The following is an 18,983-nucleotide window of genomic DNA, read 5'->3' as shown; positions in this document are numbered from 1 at the left end:
TTGGTATTAAATGTTTCTGTAGCTTTTTCTCTGTTATTAAGAAAATGCAAAAATGTTTTTATTTCTTCTGTAAACATTGGTCATTACTGTGTGTGTGTGTGTGTGTGTGTGTGTGTGTGTGTGTGTGTGTGTCTTAGTGTGTCTTAGTGTGTCTTAGTGTGTCTTAGGATCATGGTTACGATTTTTATCCCCCACCAAAATGTACAGGAAATGCTCATGCTGTTTAAAGTTAGAGTCCTGCTGACCTTAGGCAAATGTTAAGTTGAGCTCTGTAGTTGGAAAAGCTGTGTACAAAAAGTGAACAGTAATCTTCCTAGTCACATTTTATACTTACCAGTGTTCATGTTTTCAACTCAGCATTTTAGGGATGTTTGTTTCTATGGAAATGCATCTTCATTTTTACGATGGGAGTCAATGGGTATATTGGACTGATGCTCATGTTTCTCTGCTTATACTTTTTGAAATGAAATTTTGTCTGAAAATAGTTTCCTCTAACAAAACATCTCTTTGAATTGCAGACTCCTCTGAGGTATACAAAGACACTGCTGCTTCCGGTTGTTCTGGTTGTGTTTATTGCAATCGTTAGAAAGGTATGTTGATTTGATTACTTAAGAGCTCTTTTTTATAATAAAACACTTTGTTGTTTCTATCCTAGTAGTTAAGTAAACTAGGTTACACGTTAATATGACACAATACATCATATGGATTTGTTGAAACGTTTTCTGTATTTTCTTAATTACAGCCCTTGATGAACATTATAAACCTTAAAAATATTCTATCTGCCAGCATAAAATAGACATAGGAAAAGGATGGCTCCGGTTTTGATGGTCATGCATTTTGAAAGACATGATCAGAGAGACCATATTGACCCAGATACAGTTATTTTTGTCTTTGTAAGTTACTACTGACTGACTTTTAACTTTATGTAATATTTTCTAAAATATTTAATGTATGCCTTTCTAAGTCATTTGTGCAGTTCTCACTAACTCCTGGATTGAGTTTATTATTATTGATCAAAAGGAAAAAATAGAATACTAACAGTGTATTACCAACATCGATAAAATTGTTAGACTTCCAACTTGGCTTTGATAATGAAATTCTAAGCCCAGATTTAAATCAGGTCATGGAAGTTCCAATCTTTAGCAAAGAGCAGGTGTGATACTCTCTTTTTTCTTGTAAGAGTTGATGAATTCTGTAATTGCAAGTGTTTTAAGAGAATAAATAAAGATTAATCTATTATCAAAAAACAGATGATAGATCCTAAAAGTTTTCTGATTTGTAGTTAGTGATTTCTGGGTTAACAGAATATCGTGTATTTGTAGAATATTCTGTACTATGGTTATTGTTCACATTATATATTTGTACTCTCCCCAGCCATATCACGTGTGTTATTTCACCTGCTTATTTGACAGCTCTGTACGGTACACAGATATTGCCCCCATTTTGACAGATGCAGAATTAGAAGATCATAGAAGTTGTTACCAGCCTCACATCATGTCCATAAAAAAGCAAGGAAGGAATAAGAATCAGACTCTGCACCTTTCCCTCCTTCTTGGGTGTAGTGTAGCATTCAGCTTTGTAGTTGCACAAGCTTTTCAAATCTAATGAGTTTGTGGTCAGTTTCTGCTATATGCCAGGCTCTGTGCTTCCTTTGCACTTTTGCATACTTCGTGTAGGTGTGCACCTAGTAGGTAAATCAGAAAGTACCAATGTTGGCAATCCAGAATCCATTAAAAAGGCAGTAACCTGGATGGCTAGAGATGACAAAAGCAATTATATCAGGTTAAAAAAGCTGAGATGTTTGATTTAAAGAAGAAGGATTCATTTGGACAAAAGATAATTATTTTCAAATATTTAAAGCCTACCCCTTGGAAATACGATTACACTCATTCTGGCTCCTTAGAATTATGGCCAATTCTACGAGGTTGGACTTTGGACCAGAATTGATCTGGACTGACAAAGTGTTGTAGATTCAAGCAGCAGTTGGGTGGTTCTTCCAAGGGCTAGATTAAAATGTGAGCAGTGTCCAAGAGGGCATCCATACTGGGGATAGGATTTCAGATTAGATGATCTTCCCTGGCTGCTAACTGTGCAAACCCAGTGTTTAGTTAGTTGTGCTTATCAGTCTCTGAGGCAGTTGTCCGGGTATATGGGGTATATGTGCATGATTAAGAAGAGGCATTGCTAGTGACCTTGGCATGGTAGAGTTCACTGAATGTGGACTGGAAGCCAGAAGGTCAGGTTTCACGACCTATTAATGCTTCCTAGTTGTTGTCCACCTTCCAGGAGATCATCTAATCCATCTGAGCCCATTGCTCATGTACGAAATGAAGATAAGAAAATCTATTTGAACAGGGTTGTTGGGTATTAGATATATGATCGAGTACTGTACAAATGTAAGATTAGGTTGTTGTAGTTATTATTTCCCGAGTCATCTCTTATCCCTATACTTATATTTTTAAGTAGAGTTTGAAAATTTAGAAGATACTTTAGTTACAATTTTGTTTTTCCCAAAACAACTCTTATTCAGTGTTAAAAAATCTATTTGCAGATTATTAGTGACATGTGGGGTGTCTTAACTAAACAACAGACACAAATGAGGTAAGTATGCTATTAATCATTTTGTTACATTATCTATTAAATAGATATCTACAAGGTATTAATTTTATAATTCATGTGGTGTGGTACACTCAACATTTGATCATGGATGTTTTCGATTGTTGTCATTCCCCTTCTTTGCTTTTCTCATGATCCCCTGTCCATGCAGAGCTCAGTACATTACTTATTCATACCTCAGATTCCATCCATACAATCTGATATTAAGGCCTACACATAATCTGTACTTGAAGGACACAGCTTTGTGCTTCAGTTTATCAGGGAAAATAAATTATTCTGTTGTTGGTTTTAGGACCAATGGACTGGACTGCCTTTTGAGAGAAGAGCAGGGAAATAGAAAACTGATTCCCTACTTTACTTTTTACACAAAATAAATTCCAGATGGAGCAGAGATTTAAATGTAGGAAAAAACCGAAAACCCCAATATTAAGCAAGAGATTATTTTAGGACTCTTAGGATGAGAGAGGCCTTGTTAAGTATGACATAAAACCTGTACGCTAAAAGGAAAGACTGAAAAGTCTGACCAGATAAATATTTTGGTTTGATGAGATACTTGTAAGCATTGTTCAGAGAAAAAGACAAATTGGGTACAATAGTCACAATATATGACAAAGGACAAATGACTGATGTATAAAGGACTTCTGTGAATTAACAGGAAAAATGCTAAAACCCTATTGGAAAATGAGTGAAGTACACAAAAGAGGCAATTGAGAGAAAAATAAATTCTCACTTTCCCTTTTCCCACCACACTCATGTCCCCTGAACCTCCTTGCTGCTCTGTAACCTTGGCCATTGCTTCCTGCCCGGCAGTTTTGCACTGTTTGTACCCCAAGGCTGTAATTGTGCCTCTGCTCCCCACAGCTTGGCTCTGCATGTGGCCAATTCCTTTAATTCTTGTTTAAATGTTACCTCCTTCAAGAAGCCTTTCCTGACCATCACTTCCCTGTAGATTCCTTGTCTCCTGGCTTGTTATTCTTCATCATCATGTGCCCTTATCTTCCTCTCTCCGCGTTTATCACCATTTATACTTGAACATCTCCTATGGCACTGCCATTCTCCCCCACATCTCTCTTCTCTGATCACGGTGTCTTTGTACTTAGCCCATTAAGGACTACTTCCTACTATAGGGTTATGCACTATCTTTCTCTTTGCCTCAAGTGCTCTTCCTGAGGGTTGCTCAACCTCAAACTCTCTGCTTCTTCAGGCCTTGCTCAAATGTCACTCAGTGACCCCATTGATTGCTATACGCCTTCCCCATCACCCCCTGCATCTTTTGCCCTGTTTTCGCTCTCTCCACGGTACTTCTCACTGTTTGACAAATGTTTACTTACTTGCATTTTGTTTCTCCCTTTACTATATGTAAGTTCTATGAGGGCAAAGATTTTTTTCCCCATCTTATCTACTGCTGTGTCTCCAGTGTCATCGGTGCTCAGTGGGATTGAGGATGGATAGGTTTGTACCTTGTAGTCCTGAGGGGTTCATTTTAGTACGGAGAGACAGATGATAATAAGAAACCAATAAATGAACATCTTTGAGGAGATAAAGCAGGGAAATGGAGTAGGAGTGATTATGGAGAGGGGTGGCACGAGACCAGAGGGAGATGCAGGGACCTCTAAGCGTACATCTTTTCTCAGGAAAATTAAAGCTGTCAAGTAGAACTAAAGAGGGAATTTTGTGGCTATTTGTATATTCCAGACCACTGATGAAAAAATCTTTTATGTGGTTTCCTAAATTATCTCTATAGCAGCCCCAGCTTGGGGGGGAGCTCAGGTACCCCTGGGGATGAGAAGCAGGGGAACAGAACTATGAAGTCTTCAGGGTTCCCTTCACTTCCCTCCCTGCTTTGGCAGGACATCACAGGGAGGTACCTGCTACACCACGGTGTCCCTTTTGTTGGCCCAGGAATTGTCCCTGTAGTCAAATGTGCAAGGTATGCTCCAAGGTCAATTTTTTAAAAATAAACTGTCTTTTAAAAGATTATGGCACCAGTTTGGGTTCATAACTTTGTAATTTTTCTTTACATATATATGTCCTTGGAATATTACAGAAATTGTAAAACTTGTATTTGTAAGATAAAAATGCAAATAATTGAAGTGCTTCAACAATGATTCAATAGTAATATTTCTTATTCCATTTCAGAAAACACCAGTTTGATCATGGAGAGGTAAAGACTTAATATTACTAAAACATACTTTATTTCAATGTGTGTGTGTGTATGTATATATATGTATATATATACATATACGTACATACATATGTACGTATATGTATATATGTATATATACATATACGTACATATATGTATATATGTGTGTGCATGTGTGTGTGTGTGTGTGTGTATATATACTTTCATTTCCAGTTTCTAAGTATTGGTATTTGTCACTAATCATCTTCAAAATAGTCCTGTATGTGTTTTTATGAGACTGTTACAAACATGACCATTCATTTGTTAAAACCATTAAGTAGGAAACCCATTTGGTCTGCTCTGATCATCCTCAGAAGATCCAGTTTATTGCTAAATGCATGTGGAGTGTCTTTTGCTTGACTGGAGATGGCTTTCCTCTCTACTCACCTTGCCCTGAGGCTTTGGAGGTGTGACTGGTTGCTCCTGCCATCTCCTGGTGGTTTCACTTGTTTATCTTTTTTTCTTTCTTGTTTTGTTTTGTTTTTACTTGAGATCTAATTGACATGTAACCTGATATTGATTTCAGGTGTATGGCATAAGTAATCAGATTTGTAGACATTGTGAGATGATCACCACAATAAGTCTAGCTAACATCCATCACCATACGTAGTTACAAAATAATTTTTTTTCCCCTGGGATGGCCTTTAAGATCTACTCTCTTAGCAACAGCATGGTGACTATAGCTAATAATACTGTATTGCATATTTCTGCCTGGTTTTGATGGCTCTTCCAAGGCAGACTCTGGGATCTTAAATAGTACTTACTTTTGTTTACCGCTTTCCTGTGTTAATCTGATGGTATCATCAAGGTAGATTCAGAGATGTGGGCTTTGGTAACTATGGACTTAACCCTGAGCAGAATTCTAGAACAACTTGCTTTAGTGACTTTATCATTTTAGGCTTTTAATAAAATGGAGAGGTTTGAAAGTGAACTTGTAGACTCGTTTATTTCAGAAGTCAAAGTATTGTTGCGAAGCAAAAGTACTCTTCTGGATATTCATCTATTTAACAATATATTAAACTGTAGGAGTAAAAAATATTTTCTCTTTCTTTCAGCTAGTTTATCATGCATTGCAACTGTTAGCATATACAGCCCTCGGTATTTTAATTATGAGACTAAAACTCTTCTTGACCCCACATATGTGTGTTATGGCTTCTTTGATCTGTTCAAGACAGGTAAGATCGTTATGTTGGTGTTGTAGTTGCTATGATCACTTTACCCCAGCCTATGTCATTGAATGACCCTGAAATAATATTGAATAACTCAAAATTCTTTAAATTGTCATAAAGTTCTTCATGGATTTATATTAATTGTTCATAAAGGGTAAGGGCCAAAACAGGTCATTTATCCTTCTAACTTCTAAGACATTCCTTGGCATACAACAGACGCTCAAATAGTACAGGCTGAATTCATGAATGATCCCTACAGATGTTGATAGAAAGCAGAGCGTCATTGTAGAAATATTTTTTTGTTGTTTTGACATTCCTATCACAAAGAATTCTAGCCAGTGATTTCAAGGTACAGTTGCTTTCAAATAGATGTTCTTTTTCAGTATCAAGTTTAAAAAAATATTTTTCTCATTTGAGTATACATTTGTATGCACATCTCTGCCTTTTTAAAATTTAGTGTAAGCCATTTTGGTTATTTGCTGCTTATTTTCCCTGGATAACTGTGTCCTTGCTCTGTATTCACAGATTGATGCTTCTGCATCGTGTCACCTTTTCATCAACCAATTAGCCAAGGTCCAGCAGCAGTACCTCTTTTAAATTTAACAAATATTTACTAAGCATCTATACCATACTCTAAGGATGAGGGTAGAATGGTAGATAGAAAAATCAAAAAGCAATAATATATATCTGCCCTCAAGAGGCTTGAAATCTAACTCTAAAGACATATAGAGAAATTAGGGAGAGAATAATAGGGGTAAAGTGTTATTATTGAGTGTGGACTATTAGAATGGAAAAATCAGCTAGCCTCAAGTTTCCCAATCAGAATGTTGGTGTTGTGTTAAAGAGGGACAGCTTTCTAGAGACCTACCTGTCTTGGTATGAAGCTGCTGTTCCTGATTCCTCTGGGCTGGGACAGGAAAGGAGGCTGGCAGGAAGCCCGCACCATGACTGAAGATAGAGAGCATGGCCCCGGGATGGCTTCACAGGTGTGGGACCTTTGCAAACACACGAGGGCCCACACTCAGAAGGACCCTACATCTAGTTGGGTGCTCTTCTGTTGGTCTTTGGAACTTCTAAATACTTTTTAAACGAGAGACCCTACCTTTTCTTTTTGCATTGGGCCTGACAAATTATGTAGGTGGTCCTGGCCTTACCTGAAGCTAGAATTAGCACAAATTGAGAGAAGAACTTCTTAAATTATGTCCCACCTATGTAAGGCTTATGGTAAAATTCTTTTAATCCCCCTGGTCATTGTTGCTGGAACTTTTTCGTAGGATAATTAATCATTTATCTGTGACTCTACCAGAGACTGTGTTCTTTTCTGGGAAGAACTTATGTTTATTTGATACAGGCTGCTTTGTACTAATTATCAACGTATTCTTAATTTGGTTTCAGCTATTTGGATGGCTCTTTTGCAAAGTACATCCTGGTGCTGTTGTTTTTGCTGTCTTAGCAGCAATGTCAATACAGGGTTCAGCAAATCTACAAACCCAATGGAATATTGTAGGGGAATTCAGCAATTTGCCACAAGAAGAACTTATAGAATGGATCAAATACAGTACTAAACCAGGTAAGTTTCCCTCACGGTTTCATATGCCCCTGCAAAATCTTAAACCCAACTTACTTCCAGTGGCCTTACTCTAAGTAGTATTGCTTCTAGATTATTCAGAAAAAGAGAGATGTCAATCTTACTTAAATGGTTTGCCAAGGAAATGTTATATATATTTTCTTAGTAATCTGTTTTGCTATTTTCCTTAAATACCAATGTTTTTTCAAAATTTATCCAAGATTTTACATTGCGAGATTTAAAATAATTTTTGTTGTGCTTATTTTCCTAATGAGTTTTTAATCTTAGTCCTGCACATTCCTCCTTGAAATGAACTCATGGAGTATGGCATTTTATCCAAGGGAGATTTTGTTGTCTGAGTATCAAATGACTGAATTTTAAATCATTTTCCAGGATCCCTTGGTGCTATAAAACTTCCCTAGCCAATTTGATACTTCTTTCCCAGGGGCAGGAAAGATTTCTAAGACATTACAAAAACAAACAAACAAAGAAAACCCCAGAAATCCTCAGTGATGAAATGAGGAGGCTCTAACTTCCCAAGAAAATTGTTTACCCAGGCCAGGTTGCTGATAGCCATTTTTCCAACTTCAGTCTGGTTCTTCCATTGAATCTTTAAGTCGTGAACCTCTCTGGGCCTCCGTTTTTTCACCTGGGAAGTGATTGAGTTGACCCAGAAGGAGACCCTTGTGACACTCACTGAGTCTCCTGAGACCTTCTTTCCTGCTTTGCAGACGCGGTGTTTGCAGGTGCCATGCCCACAATGGCGAGTGTTAAACTCTCTGCACTTCGGCCCATTGTGAATCATCCACATTATGAAGATGCAGGTTTAAGGTTAGTACACAGTTCTCATATTGCCCAAAACAAATTTCCCACACAAATAGTGAGTGAGGGAACCAGCAAGATAACGAGGCTGTGGTGAATGGGGATTTATAGAGTTAGGGGAGAAAACAAGGCTGAAATAAGAGGGCTGAGTTCGATACAAACTGGTAAGGCTCCACAGGGCAATAAATCTACAACCTTTTCTGCCTTTTGTTCGAGGCAGTAAAATGAAATCATAGTGTGTCCTTTTTCTCCAGGTGAGCAGGGCTGCAAACCACCTAGGTTCTTGTTAGTCATCACCGTCCTTGTGCTCCCCAGAAGATTCATTAGCCTCTAGCTTTTATTAAGGTGCCCTTTGGCTATTTTTTCTTGAATTCTCAAGAGTCAGTTGAAACGGAATCTCATTCAAAGAAGATTTTATTCTGATTTTCACTTGTGTAGCCTACTAGAATGATCTTGGTTTTTGTTTTTTACTACTTTTCATAAGTTAGAGTATTGTGTTCTCTTTTAAAAAGGACATAGATTTAATTTTCATACAGTTTCTGGGGCTAGGTCAAGCTATCCCTGTCACTGGGTGACTCCTCTTAATGTATTGTTTGTGTAACGGTGAGACATACATTTTATAAATAAAAAAACTTTTTCATTAAAAAACCAATTTCCGCAAGCTTATTTCCAGAGCAGTTGTGTGGAATCGGTTTAGTTTTTTTTTTGTTTTGTTTTGTTTTGTTTTGTTTTTGTATTTTAATCTAGGACCAAAATGAAGAGCCATTTATGCCAGTTATTGTTGCTGTCGAAGTCGGGACTGTGTTGCAGCTCTAGTGTGGTGGCCGTGTATGTGTGGTCCACCCTGCCCACACACAGCACGCCTCACTCTAATGTATGATAGAGTTATGGAGAATACGAGACAAAAACAAATGAGCCAATGAACAAAGAGACTAAGTTTGGAAAGGAAGGGGTTCATCAAAGTGCATCTCTTCTCCCAGGACTCTTGTGCAGCTTCTAAATGTCCTTTTGACCTCCCTGGGGCCCCTGAGCAGCAACTCTGAGAAGAAAGTTCTCTTGACCTGACTCTTCTGTAGACTCTTCCTTCCTGTTCCATTCAGTGCTGTCTTCCAAGTGCGTTGACTGCATCCTTTTAATCTTGAAACTCTTTTGCCCAATTATCTTTCTTTAAAGAGCCAGAACGAAAATAGTTTACTCAATGTATAGTCGAAAAGCAGCTGAAGAAGTGAAGCGAGAATTGATAAAGTTACAAGTGAATTATTACATTCTAGAAGAGTCCTGGTGTATAAGAAGATCCAAGTGAGTATTCAACACAGTTAATATTTTATATGCATAAGACATGAAAAATTAATTCAGTCTTATGGCAAGTGCTTTACTAGTCGTATGTGTGAGATATATATAACATTTAGCAAAGTATAAGTGGAAAGAACTTTTTAGATCATTTTTTGAATTGCAAGTTTTTCTTTTCTGGTCATTACGAATATGTTTCTTTTATAATGATTTGCATGTGTATCCAACCATAAAGGTATTATATTGGTACTGATCGATAATTTCCCAAATCGCTCATATTTGCCTGCGATGTTTTTAAAAACTTTTATTTAAAGTTGGATGTATTCTCTTTTAAAAAGACTTGCAGAGTCTGAAACCAAATAATGGAGAGTCTCATTGTAATGAAGTCAGACAGACAGCTGAGAGTCAGAGCCTCCTTTGTGCACACTACGTCTCTGCACGTCACGCCGTGCCCCGTGAGAGACGGGCCCCCTCCCGGCGTCCCCTTACAGTGACACTTCTTTCTTGCTGTTTCACATCTTATTTGAGTGGGAAAACAATTAACTTTACCGTGACCCACATTTTCCTGGCTTTATAGTTTTTAAAACTATTTCCACAGAGAAGTTCACTAAGCAGAGTATAGCAGAGGTTAGTAAGATCATAAAAGCAAATATGACTTGTAAAGGTGACTGTTTAGAGATGTTGTACCTCGGTGACTACACACAGATGCCTGTAGCTTCTTGCTGTTAAAATACCAAAGCGCTGGATCCATGAGGAGCACAGACATGAGCAGTTTCATTAGAAAATAAGAGTATTTATGGAGAACTATTATTTTTAAAATTCTCACTACTCTTTAAACAGAAGCCTTCAGGAGGCTGCTGTATTTGTGGCTTGATCATTTGTGGCTTATTCGCCATGTATTTCAGTGATACAAAAGGGTGTTAAGACAAAATAATTAAATATTGATTCAGGAGTGAAAATAGTTCTGTGACATAGCCCACAAGGAAACTCAAACAACTGTTGATTACTGAATGATTTTCCAATGCATATGTCCCAAGTGACTTGAATTTAATCAAGATCTATACAAAATGTTTATGTTCTTAGAATCATAATTTAGAAAATGTTTTATGTCCTTATAAACAGAAGAGAATACATATGAAATTCATATACCCACTTTTAATTAACTTTGTTACATAAATTTAGAATAAAGAAGTCATAAGCATCTCTCATAACAATTTTATGAGGATATTGTAATAAAGGAATGGTAGGCTGACATTTGCGATTAGAAGAACTTGCAAGAAAAACTTCTTGTCAGAGATTTCCACCAGCATTGTGATCTTTATTGCCAAGGGCTTTGCTCCCCAGTTCGATTATCATCCTGAGGCACTTATAGGTTACTGGAACATAAAAATAATGTTTTATGACCTTTTTGTTCCCATGCTAATGATGAGCCTTGATTCAAGATTCTTCATTTCTTCCCCCAGATCTTGCATAGTATTTTAAATATGTGTAAATCACAGAGATTGGGGCACTTTATATTCTTTTTTTTTATTTAGTTTTTCTTTTACGCTTATTTATTTTTTGAGAGACACAGAGAGACAGAGCACAAGTTGGGTAGGGGCAGAGAGAGAGAGAATCCGAAGCAGGCTCCAGGCTCCGAGCTGTCAGCACAGAGCCCAACGTGGGCCTCGAACTCACAAACCGTGAGATCACGACCTGAACCGAAGTTGGACACTTAACCGACTGAGCCACCCAGGCGCCCCAAAGGCATTTTATATTCTAAGATGTTGATGGAACTCCTTGGATGTGCATTGCTGTAGTAGTCTCATGTTCTGATGGGCAGATTACTGTTTTATACACAAGAAGGGAAGAAAGACAAATTTAGGAAGTATGGCAACAAATCTTGCTCACTAAACAAGGTCAGCAGTAAATTCACTGGCTTTGGATCCTCTCCATTTAGCGCCCACTTCTGGGCACCAAGACTGAGAGTTTGGGGTGGGAGTGCGTACTCGATCTTCCTGTCTGGATCTTGACTTGCCCCTGTTGTGTTTTTCCGGCAGGAGTGGAGAGAAGGAGGCTAAAGAGGTGACTTTCTCTAATCTGTTTTCCTCACTCAGTAACTAAAACAGCACTCTCCTTTTACTACAGGATTTAAGCCAGACTGATACTAAATCTCAGGAAACCTTAGACAGGTGCACTCTGCTTAAACCTTGAAACAAAACACAAGCTGTGCTTTCTGTTTTGCCAGGGAAGCAAATGGGGAACTCAGAAGAGGAAAGGGAATAAGGACTAATATTTAGTGCAGTCGGAAGACTGCATTTCTTGACAGAACTTTCTACCAGAACTAGGTAGAAATGCCTTTAATGCCTTGGCCCCCACTGTCCATTTCAGTTATGCCTGAGACATTTGTAGGTTACTGGAAGAGAAAAATTTGTCAGAGCAGGGGGAGTAAATGGAGAACTCAAAGAAAAGGAAGAAGAAAAGGAAGAGGGACCTAATATTTATCTAGCACTTAATCTGTGCCCAGCATGTTGGTGAGCCCTACATTTATGTGGTCTCATTACCAGTGGCTTTATTTTTAATTTTTGTTTTATAAAGTTTCTTTATTTTTGAGAGAGAGAGAGGTGGAGAGAGGGGGACAGAGGATCCAACGTGGGCTCTACGCTGGCAGCAGAGAGCCCAGTGCAGGGCTCATACTTACTAACCATGAGATCATGACCTGAACCAAAGTCAGATGCTCAGCTGGCTGAGCTACCCAGGCGCCCCACCAGTGACTTTAATTGTGTGGCTTGATTATTCCTTAAATACTTGACACCCCATGTTCAAATACAAGTACGAAAATATACTCAAATGCAAGTTGTAGATGAGTTTTTAATTAACTATTTTCTTCTCAGTTCTCTGCTTTCTATCTCATTAATTCCGATAATAGAGTTGACATAAAATTAAAACACATGAATTCAGAAGAAAATTATTCCCATTTTCAATAATGCTATTTAAAGACCTCGCTGGCTGACTTGGGGGAGCTCCAGTACACGCAGATAAGTACTAAAGGATGTTACACTCAGGCAGACAGAGCTCACAAAGGCAGCTCTTACCTTCTCTTTTTCCTGCAAACAGTTGAGCTCAGGAACTGGGTAGTTTTCTACTGCCTGTATGTTTCGCTCTCTACTACCCATGGCCTGCAGTGTGGCAACAGTTTGTCCTTGGCATGTGTCAGAAAATTAAATGGCTTAGAAAACCTAAGCCCTCTCATTTTATCATATATGCTCGGTGTTGGTAGAATCTAGTGAACAGCCTTCGTGGGAACACTCACTGGGAGATGATGTGATAGAGGCAAAGTGAAAATTGTGTAGCCCTGTGATGTGATAATAGTGCTGCTTCTAGAAGTTTAACTTGCAGTTGGGGCACCTGGGGGGCTCAGTCAGTTAAGTGTCCGACTTTGGCTAAGGTCATGATCTCACGGTTTGTGGGTTTGAGCCCCGCATCGGGCTCTGTGCTCACAGCTCAGATCCTGGAGCCTGCTTCAGATTCTGTGTCTCCCTCTCTCTCTACTCTTCCCCTGCTTGCACTCTGTCTTCTCTCTCTCAAAAATAAATAAACATTAAAAATAATTTTTAATTTAGCTTGCAGAAAGATATAGGCACAAGAATGTTTATATCAATGTCATTTTATAATGGCAAAATGAGAAACAAAATATCTACCCATAAAAGAGTGGCTAATTAATAGGTGTACTAGCAACTATTAAAAGGAATGAAGTAGGTCTTTAGGTACTGAGGTAGGAAAATGGCCACATTTTATTGTTAAGTGAGGAGTTCCAGAATAATCTCTTGTTTGTAAAAGCAGCCCAGGAGCATCTGTATACATAAATCTGTCCATTCCTATATTTGTATGTGTGTGTCTGAAGTTGGATTAAAAAGGTCTAGCTGAGGGTTGCCTGGGTGGCTCAGTCGGTTAAGCGTCCAATTCCTGGTTTCAGCTCAGGTCATGATCTTGCGGTTCATGAGTTCAAGCCCCACATCAGGCTCTGTGCTGATAGTATGGAACCTGCTTGGGATTCTCTCTCCCTCTCTCTCCCTGCCCCTGCCCCACTCACTCTCTCTGTCTCTCTCTCCCTGTCTCTCTCTCTCAAAAATAAATAAATGCACTTAAAAAATTTTAAATGGGTGTAGCAGAATGTATGCTGGATTGTTTACACAGGTCACCTCTGAGAAATGGCTTTGGAAGTGACAGTGACTTTCATTTTTTTATTTTTGATAGGCCTATATTTTGACACTTTTTGGATGATTAGTCAGTTTCAAATTAAAGATGTTATTGAGAAGAAAAAGGCATGTGCTTCTTGCCCCATAGTAGAGGTAGGGAAGCGGGGCTGCACTTGGGGATTAAAAAGACATGTTGGAAATGTTTCTTTCTCTTAAAATGAAGCAACTATGACAAAACATAAGCTGTTGTCAGTTCTCTATAATTATTCTGTATTGTGTATTTTTCTGTTTTTGTTTGTTTGTTTGTTTTAATTTCTCAAATAGCACATAGGAGATTGTGAACTCCCTTTTGCCCTTTTTTGTTTTTGTTGATATTTTCCCAGAGTCCAAGCCAGTTGTCTTAGAGGAAAGGTCCCATGTCTGGATTTGTCTAATTCCTTCCTTGTGATTAGATTCAGTTTGGCAAATTGTGGCAAGATTATGACATCAGAGGGGTTGTATACTTTGTATTGTGTCACATCAGGAAGTAGAGATCACTTTGTTCTATCATTGGTCATGCTAAGTTTGATCACCTGATCTCTCTATATTAAGGAGGCACATCTCCTATAGAATTAATAGGAAATCTGTAAAAATACTTAGAGGCCATTTGTTTATCCTCTTTCTCAACAACCTTTCACCAGATAGTTCTTGCATCCAGTTTTGACTCTTGCCTGAATCCATTATTACATTGGTGATTATAAAACAGGTAATATAGATTTGAAAGTAGTATGCCAGGTACTGATCAATAGGGGTAAGGATGGATTTGACAAATAATAAATCATATGGGACACCTGGGTGGCTCAGTCGGTTGAGTGTAGACTTTGGCTCAGGTCATGATCTTATGGTTTGTGGGTTCGAGCCCCTCATCGGGCTTTGTACTGATGGCTCAGAGCCTTCTTCAGATTCTCTGTCTCCCTCTCTCCCTGCCCTCTCTTGCTCACTCTCTCAAAAATCAATAAACATTAAAAAAAAATTGCTTTAAATAAGAATGTCCCTAGAGTTGCTGGGCTATCTATATGGAAAAAATTAAAATTAAATCTCTGCCTCACACCATACAGAAAGATTAATTCCAGATGAGTTATAAGTCTAGCTGTGAAAAGCAGACTCTAAAACTTTCACAGAAGAACACAATGCATACTCTCATGATATGTTATAGGGAAGGATTCCTTAAACAAGACATAGAAATCATAAGTCCTAAAGAAAACACTGACATTTTGGAATATAATAACATAAAAATCCTCAATGTAACAAAAGCCAAAAAGAAAAAAGAAATCTGTGAACCCTAGTGAAAGCCAGCAGTTATATCTATAACACTGCTTTAGATTTAAAATAAATGTTAAAGCCATCTGCAGAAGTTATTGGGACTGATACCACATAATATCAATTTCACTTCTGTTCTTCATAAACTATATTGCTTTTAAAATTTAATTGTGAAAAAAATAAAATTTAATTGTGCATTTAGCTAAAGACTTGAACTGAACACCACTGGGTTTTCTTTAAGTTGACTCATTCTAGGAGACAATAGTGGGAAGTTGCAAAAATGTGAACTAAGCATATCTGCCAATTATAATTTTTAAGTCAATATAACATATTACCTCTGTCTGTGTTCTGGGCACGGTGCTAACTAGGTACAGTCTTTCTCTCTGAGTCCTCATAACCCATACCCACATCATGGTTATTCCCCATTTGACAAATCTGGAGAGAGACTGTGAGCTCTCCAACACCACATCCTTGCTAAGCCAACTGTTGCAGAATTGAAGCAAGATCTGTCTTACCCCACCACCTGCATTCATGTATTTTGTACATCTGTTTCCTTCTTTATAGTCCACTTGCTGCGTTCACCTTGTTCTAAAGAGAATTTATGGCAGCTTAAATAAATATAGATAACTATAACAGGATTTTTTAAACTAAGTGAATTTACATAGAAAAAATGAAACGAGGGCAGGAATAGAAAAAGTGTGCTCTGCTTCATCTGCCGTGTATCATGTACTTTGATTTTTAATCTGTACGTTAATTTTTCTAGGCCTGGGTGCAGTATGCCTGAAATTTGGGATGTGGAAGACCCTGCTAATGCTGGGAAACCTCCCTTATGTAACCTCCTGGTGAAGGATTCCAAGCCACACTTCACCACTGTATTCCAGAACAGTGTTTACAAGGTCTTAGAAGTTATAGAAGAGTGACTGCTGCCTACAGAGAAGTACATCAGTAATGGTTTTAATGTTTTGCTAATAATTCATGCCTTGTTTTTAATTCAGATCCCAAAAACTTTTATAGGTAACTGTTTTCAAATAGAAAACATTTCGTGTGGTCAATTTGAATGTCGTTCTGATTGTAAAGATACTTAACACCTTAATCAGTTGGTTACTATTTCAATGCACCCCTTAAAATTTGCTATGCAAATGAGTATATGTTTGTACCTGACTTAAATATTTGTTCTAAAGTGAGCGAGCAAAGCTACTTGTGTAAAAAACATGATGGCTCATGGCAAGGATGATATGAAAGTATCGTGAGCTCTGAACTATGTAGGGGCTGATTTTAGTTTATGGACTATTGATGCCCCTTGCTTCTTTTTCTGCCTCTTGCTCTCGTCTTTTGGACATTTCAGTGATTGTCATAAGCTCCTCAGCCGTGTCGGCCCCTGTCATCAGCTTCCGTGAGAGCAGATGGGGCAGACATGGGTATTTGCTATGTGGAATTATCTGTTGATTTCACTTCTTCACGTTCTGCTGTGTCTTGTTGCTCTTGTTAATGAAGCATTTTCTGCCCATTACTAATCCAGATTCTTGGACCTAGTGGTCAGGACCAAATTCTTCTAACCACCAACCATGTGACAGCGTGTCTGCTCTCTCTCCTTCTCTCCCGCTTTCTCTCCCAGCATTCTTTGTCAAATAAGTGTTATTTACTCATTTAGTTGCTTAGAAAGTACTTATTCTTGGTTAAAAAAATTTAATGGCAGTTGTGTATGTTTCTCATTTTTAGTATTATTCAGATGTTTATACTTTAATACCTTTAAACCATTGACAGAATTTTTCATGTTTAATTGTAGTTTTAAGAACCACTATTTTGAATGACTCAAATGTAGTGCATTTGAGTAGGCATAGTTTACAGTGGAATAGTAGATGTAGTATGTGTAGTTTTTCTTTTACTATTAAGATACAATAAAACGTGACTAATTTTTCTGTCGGAAAAGTAAATGAATAACGAGAAGTGAATGGAGTTTTTATATTTTACTGTTTAAATTGCCTGTCTTTAGTAAGACAAAGCCTTAAGCCTTATGTTATAATTTTGATCCCCAAAACTATCATTTCAGTACAAAGGAATGAATATATTCAGCCTTGCTCTTTATTTTTTTTTCCCTTCCTATTTATTTTTATTTTGAAAGGGTCCCCAACCTGCTCTGAATTCCTACGATGAATTTTTGTTTCTTAGAAGTTAATTTGTGTGAAATGAGATTCTTCAAAACAGCGAATCCTCATAGTTCTGAGAAATGGTTTTAAGATTTTAAATTCTAAGCAAACCATGACTCTGACGGACTACACATTTAATTATACAGTGTTCTCTTTATTAACCGCAGGCAGATTAACCTCACTGTGGACTGTCCTTGAGACCTGAGTCCTCAGGGATGGCTTCCGGTGCCCACTGCTGGGAGCCACTGAAGAGCTGTTCCCTTTCTGCCTTCTCACCAGAGCCCAAGGACGAGCCTGGTCTGGGGGAAGCACTAGCTTGCTTAGAGCAGACAGCTGCAAGGACAGCCTGGGCTGGCGAGCGTGCAGCCCCCGGCCTGCCCCAGAGCCCGCCTTCCCGGGGAGCCTCCTTCCGGCCGGAGCTTCTGTGCCAGTGTCTTCAGGTGCCCGCCCCCTCCTCCTCGCTTGCTGGGTGACTTTTATTTCTTGGGCTTTTTGCCAGTTTCAGAAAATAGGGAAGCAGCTGGGGAGTTGTGGACTGGGAGTAGAATTTGAGCAATGATGCAGCAATCCAGAAAAATGGCAAGAGGGCACCTGAGGCCGAGGTGGCTGAGGGTCGCGGTGGGAGGGAGGAGGGAAGCGTGCTCCGCTCTGTGACTGTTCTGCACCAAATATGGCTGTTTTGTACCTCCAGCGGTTACAGGTTTTTAAAAATTGTACTTTCAAAGCCATTCTTTATCCTCCCCACCCTCCGATAATTCCCTTCCCAATAAGTTCCCGTGTAATGATTGGAGATTCTGTACAGGAAAAACATGAAAGTACTGTTTTGATTGTTTCGTATGCTGGGAAAAGTTAAAAGTGGTCAAGTTAGTTTTTTTTTTCTTCCCCACCCCCAAAGAATCCTTTTGTAATGGCATTTATTAACGTGACTCCACCAGCAAGCTATGATTATATTTTAAGCCCGTGAGTTTCGAACAGAGGCCTTGGGCTGCCCTGCACACTCAGCCTTGGTCACATCTGGTAGCAGCCGGTGCTGTAGATTATAAATATCTTTTATGGCAAAGTAGAATAGTAGTAGTTTCGATATACATGACAAAACAGTATTAAAGCTCAGTATTTTACTCATTTTTAGCATTAAAAATATTTTTGCTTTAGTGTGAGGAAGGTAAGGATGGGCAGAGAGGCGATAAAAATAGCTGTTGCCGTGACAAAAAAGAAACAAACAAAGTTGGGGCAGGATTTCTGTGAGATAAGCCTCTAAAACTGCTTAGCAGAAGAAGGATTGTATTAAACTAGAACAATGATACTAAGGAGAACATGAAAGGATATATCAGGAATAAAGTGATATTGCATAGAAGCATTGTATTTTTATGAATTTTATGCCAGTTGTTTTACATGTACTATGTATGTTAAATAAAAAAGATCATGAAAAGTATAGAAGGTGGGTTTTTTTAATTATTATTTTCATCTCTGCCTTGATTGTTGACATGTTCAGCCTCATTCTCTATAGTCAGATAACCATGAACTCGTTTGTGGGAGACTGCAGTCCTGAATAATGAGGAAGGGACATAACACTGGGGTCCGTGAAGCCACCAACAAAGAGGAGTAAGCAGCTTCACGGACCCCAGTGTTATATAACTGGGGTTACCCATACTCTTCTTCTATTTATGCTGTTACAGGTTCACATTACTTTATCATTTACATCAAGGGACA

The 18,983-nt window shown here is 38.4% G+C and overlaps 1 protein-coding gene across 6 annotated transcripts in view; it reads left to right on the top strand.

Moving 5' to 3' along the window:
- Nucleotides 1-18,705, top strand: part of DPY19L1 (dpy-19 like C-mannosyltransferase 1) — a 96,893-nt gene extending 78,188 nt beyond the window's left edge. For 2 of the 6 annotated variants that reach the window (XM_042969838.1, XM_042969832.1), the window contains 8 exons: nt 519-590; nt 2,552-2,601; nt 4,756-4,780; nt 5,857-5,976; nt 7,366-7,540; nt 8,269-8,368; nt 9,533-9,658; nt 15,890-18,705. In XM_042969838.1, coding sequence (XP_042825772.1) covers nt 519-590; nt 2,552-2,601; nt 4,756-4,780; nt 5,857-5,976; nt 7,366-7,540; nt 8,269-8,368; nt 9,533-9,658; nt 15,890-16,046 — 825 coding nt within the window. In that variant the 3' untranslated portion in view covers nt 16,047-18,705. The remainder of the gene's footprint in view (nt 1-518; nt 591-2,551; nt 2,602-4,755; nt 4,781-5,856; nt 5,977-7,365; nt 7,541-8,268; nt 8,369-9,532; nt 9,659-15,889) is intronic. The other 4 variants (XM_042969822.1, XM_042969798.1, XM_042969814.1 and 1 more) reach the window with 4 other exon arrangements.
- Nucleotides 18,706-18,983: the final 278 nt, after the last annotated feature.

This window comes from Panthera tigris, chromosome A2 (assembly GCF_018350195.1).
Source record: "Panthera tigris isolate Pti1 chromosome A2, P.tigris_Pti1_mat1.1, whole genome shotgun sequence".
Lineage (NCBI taxonomy): Eukaryota > Metazoa > Chordata > Mammalia > Carnivora > Felidae > Panthera > Panthera tigris.
This window is presented reverse-complemented; position numbering and strand designations above follow the sequence as displayed.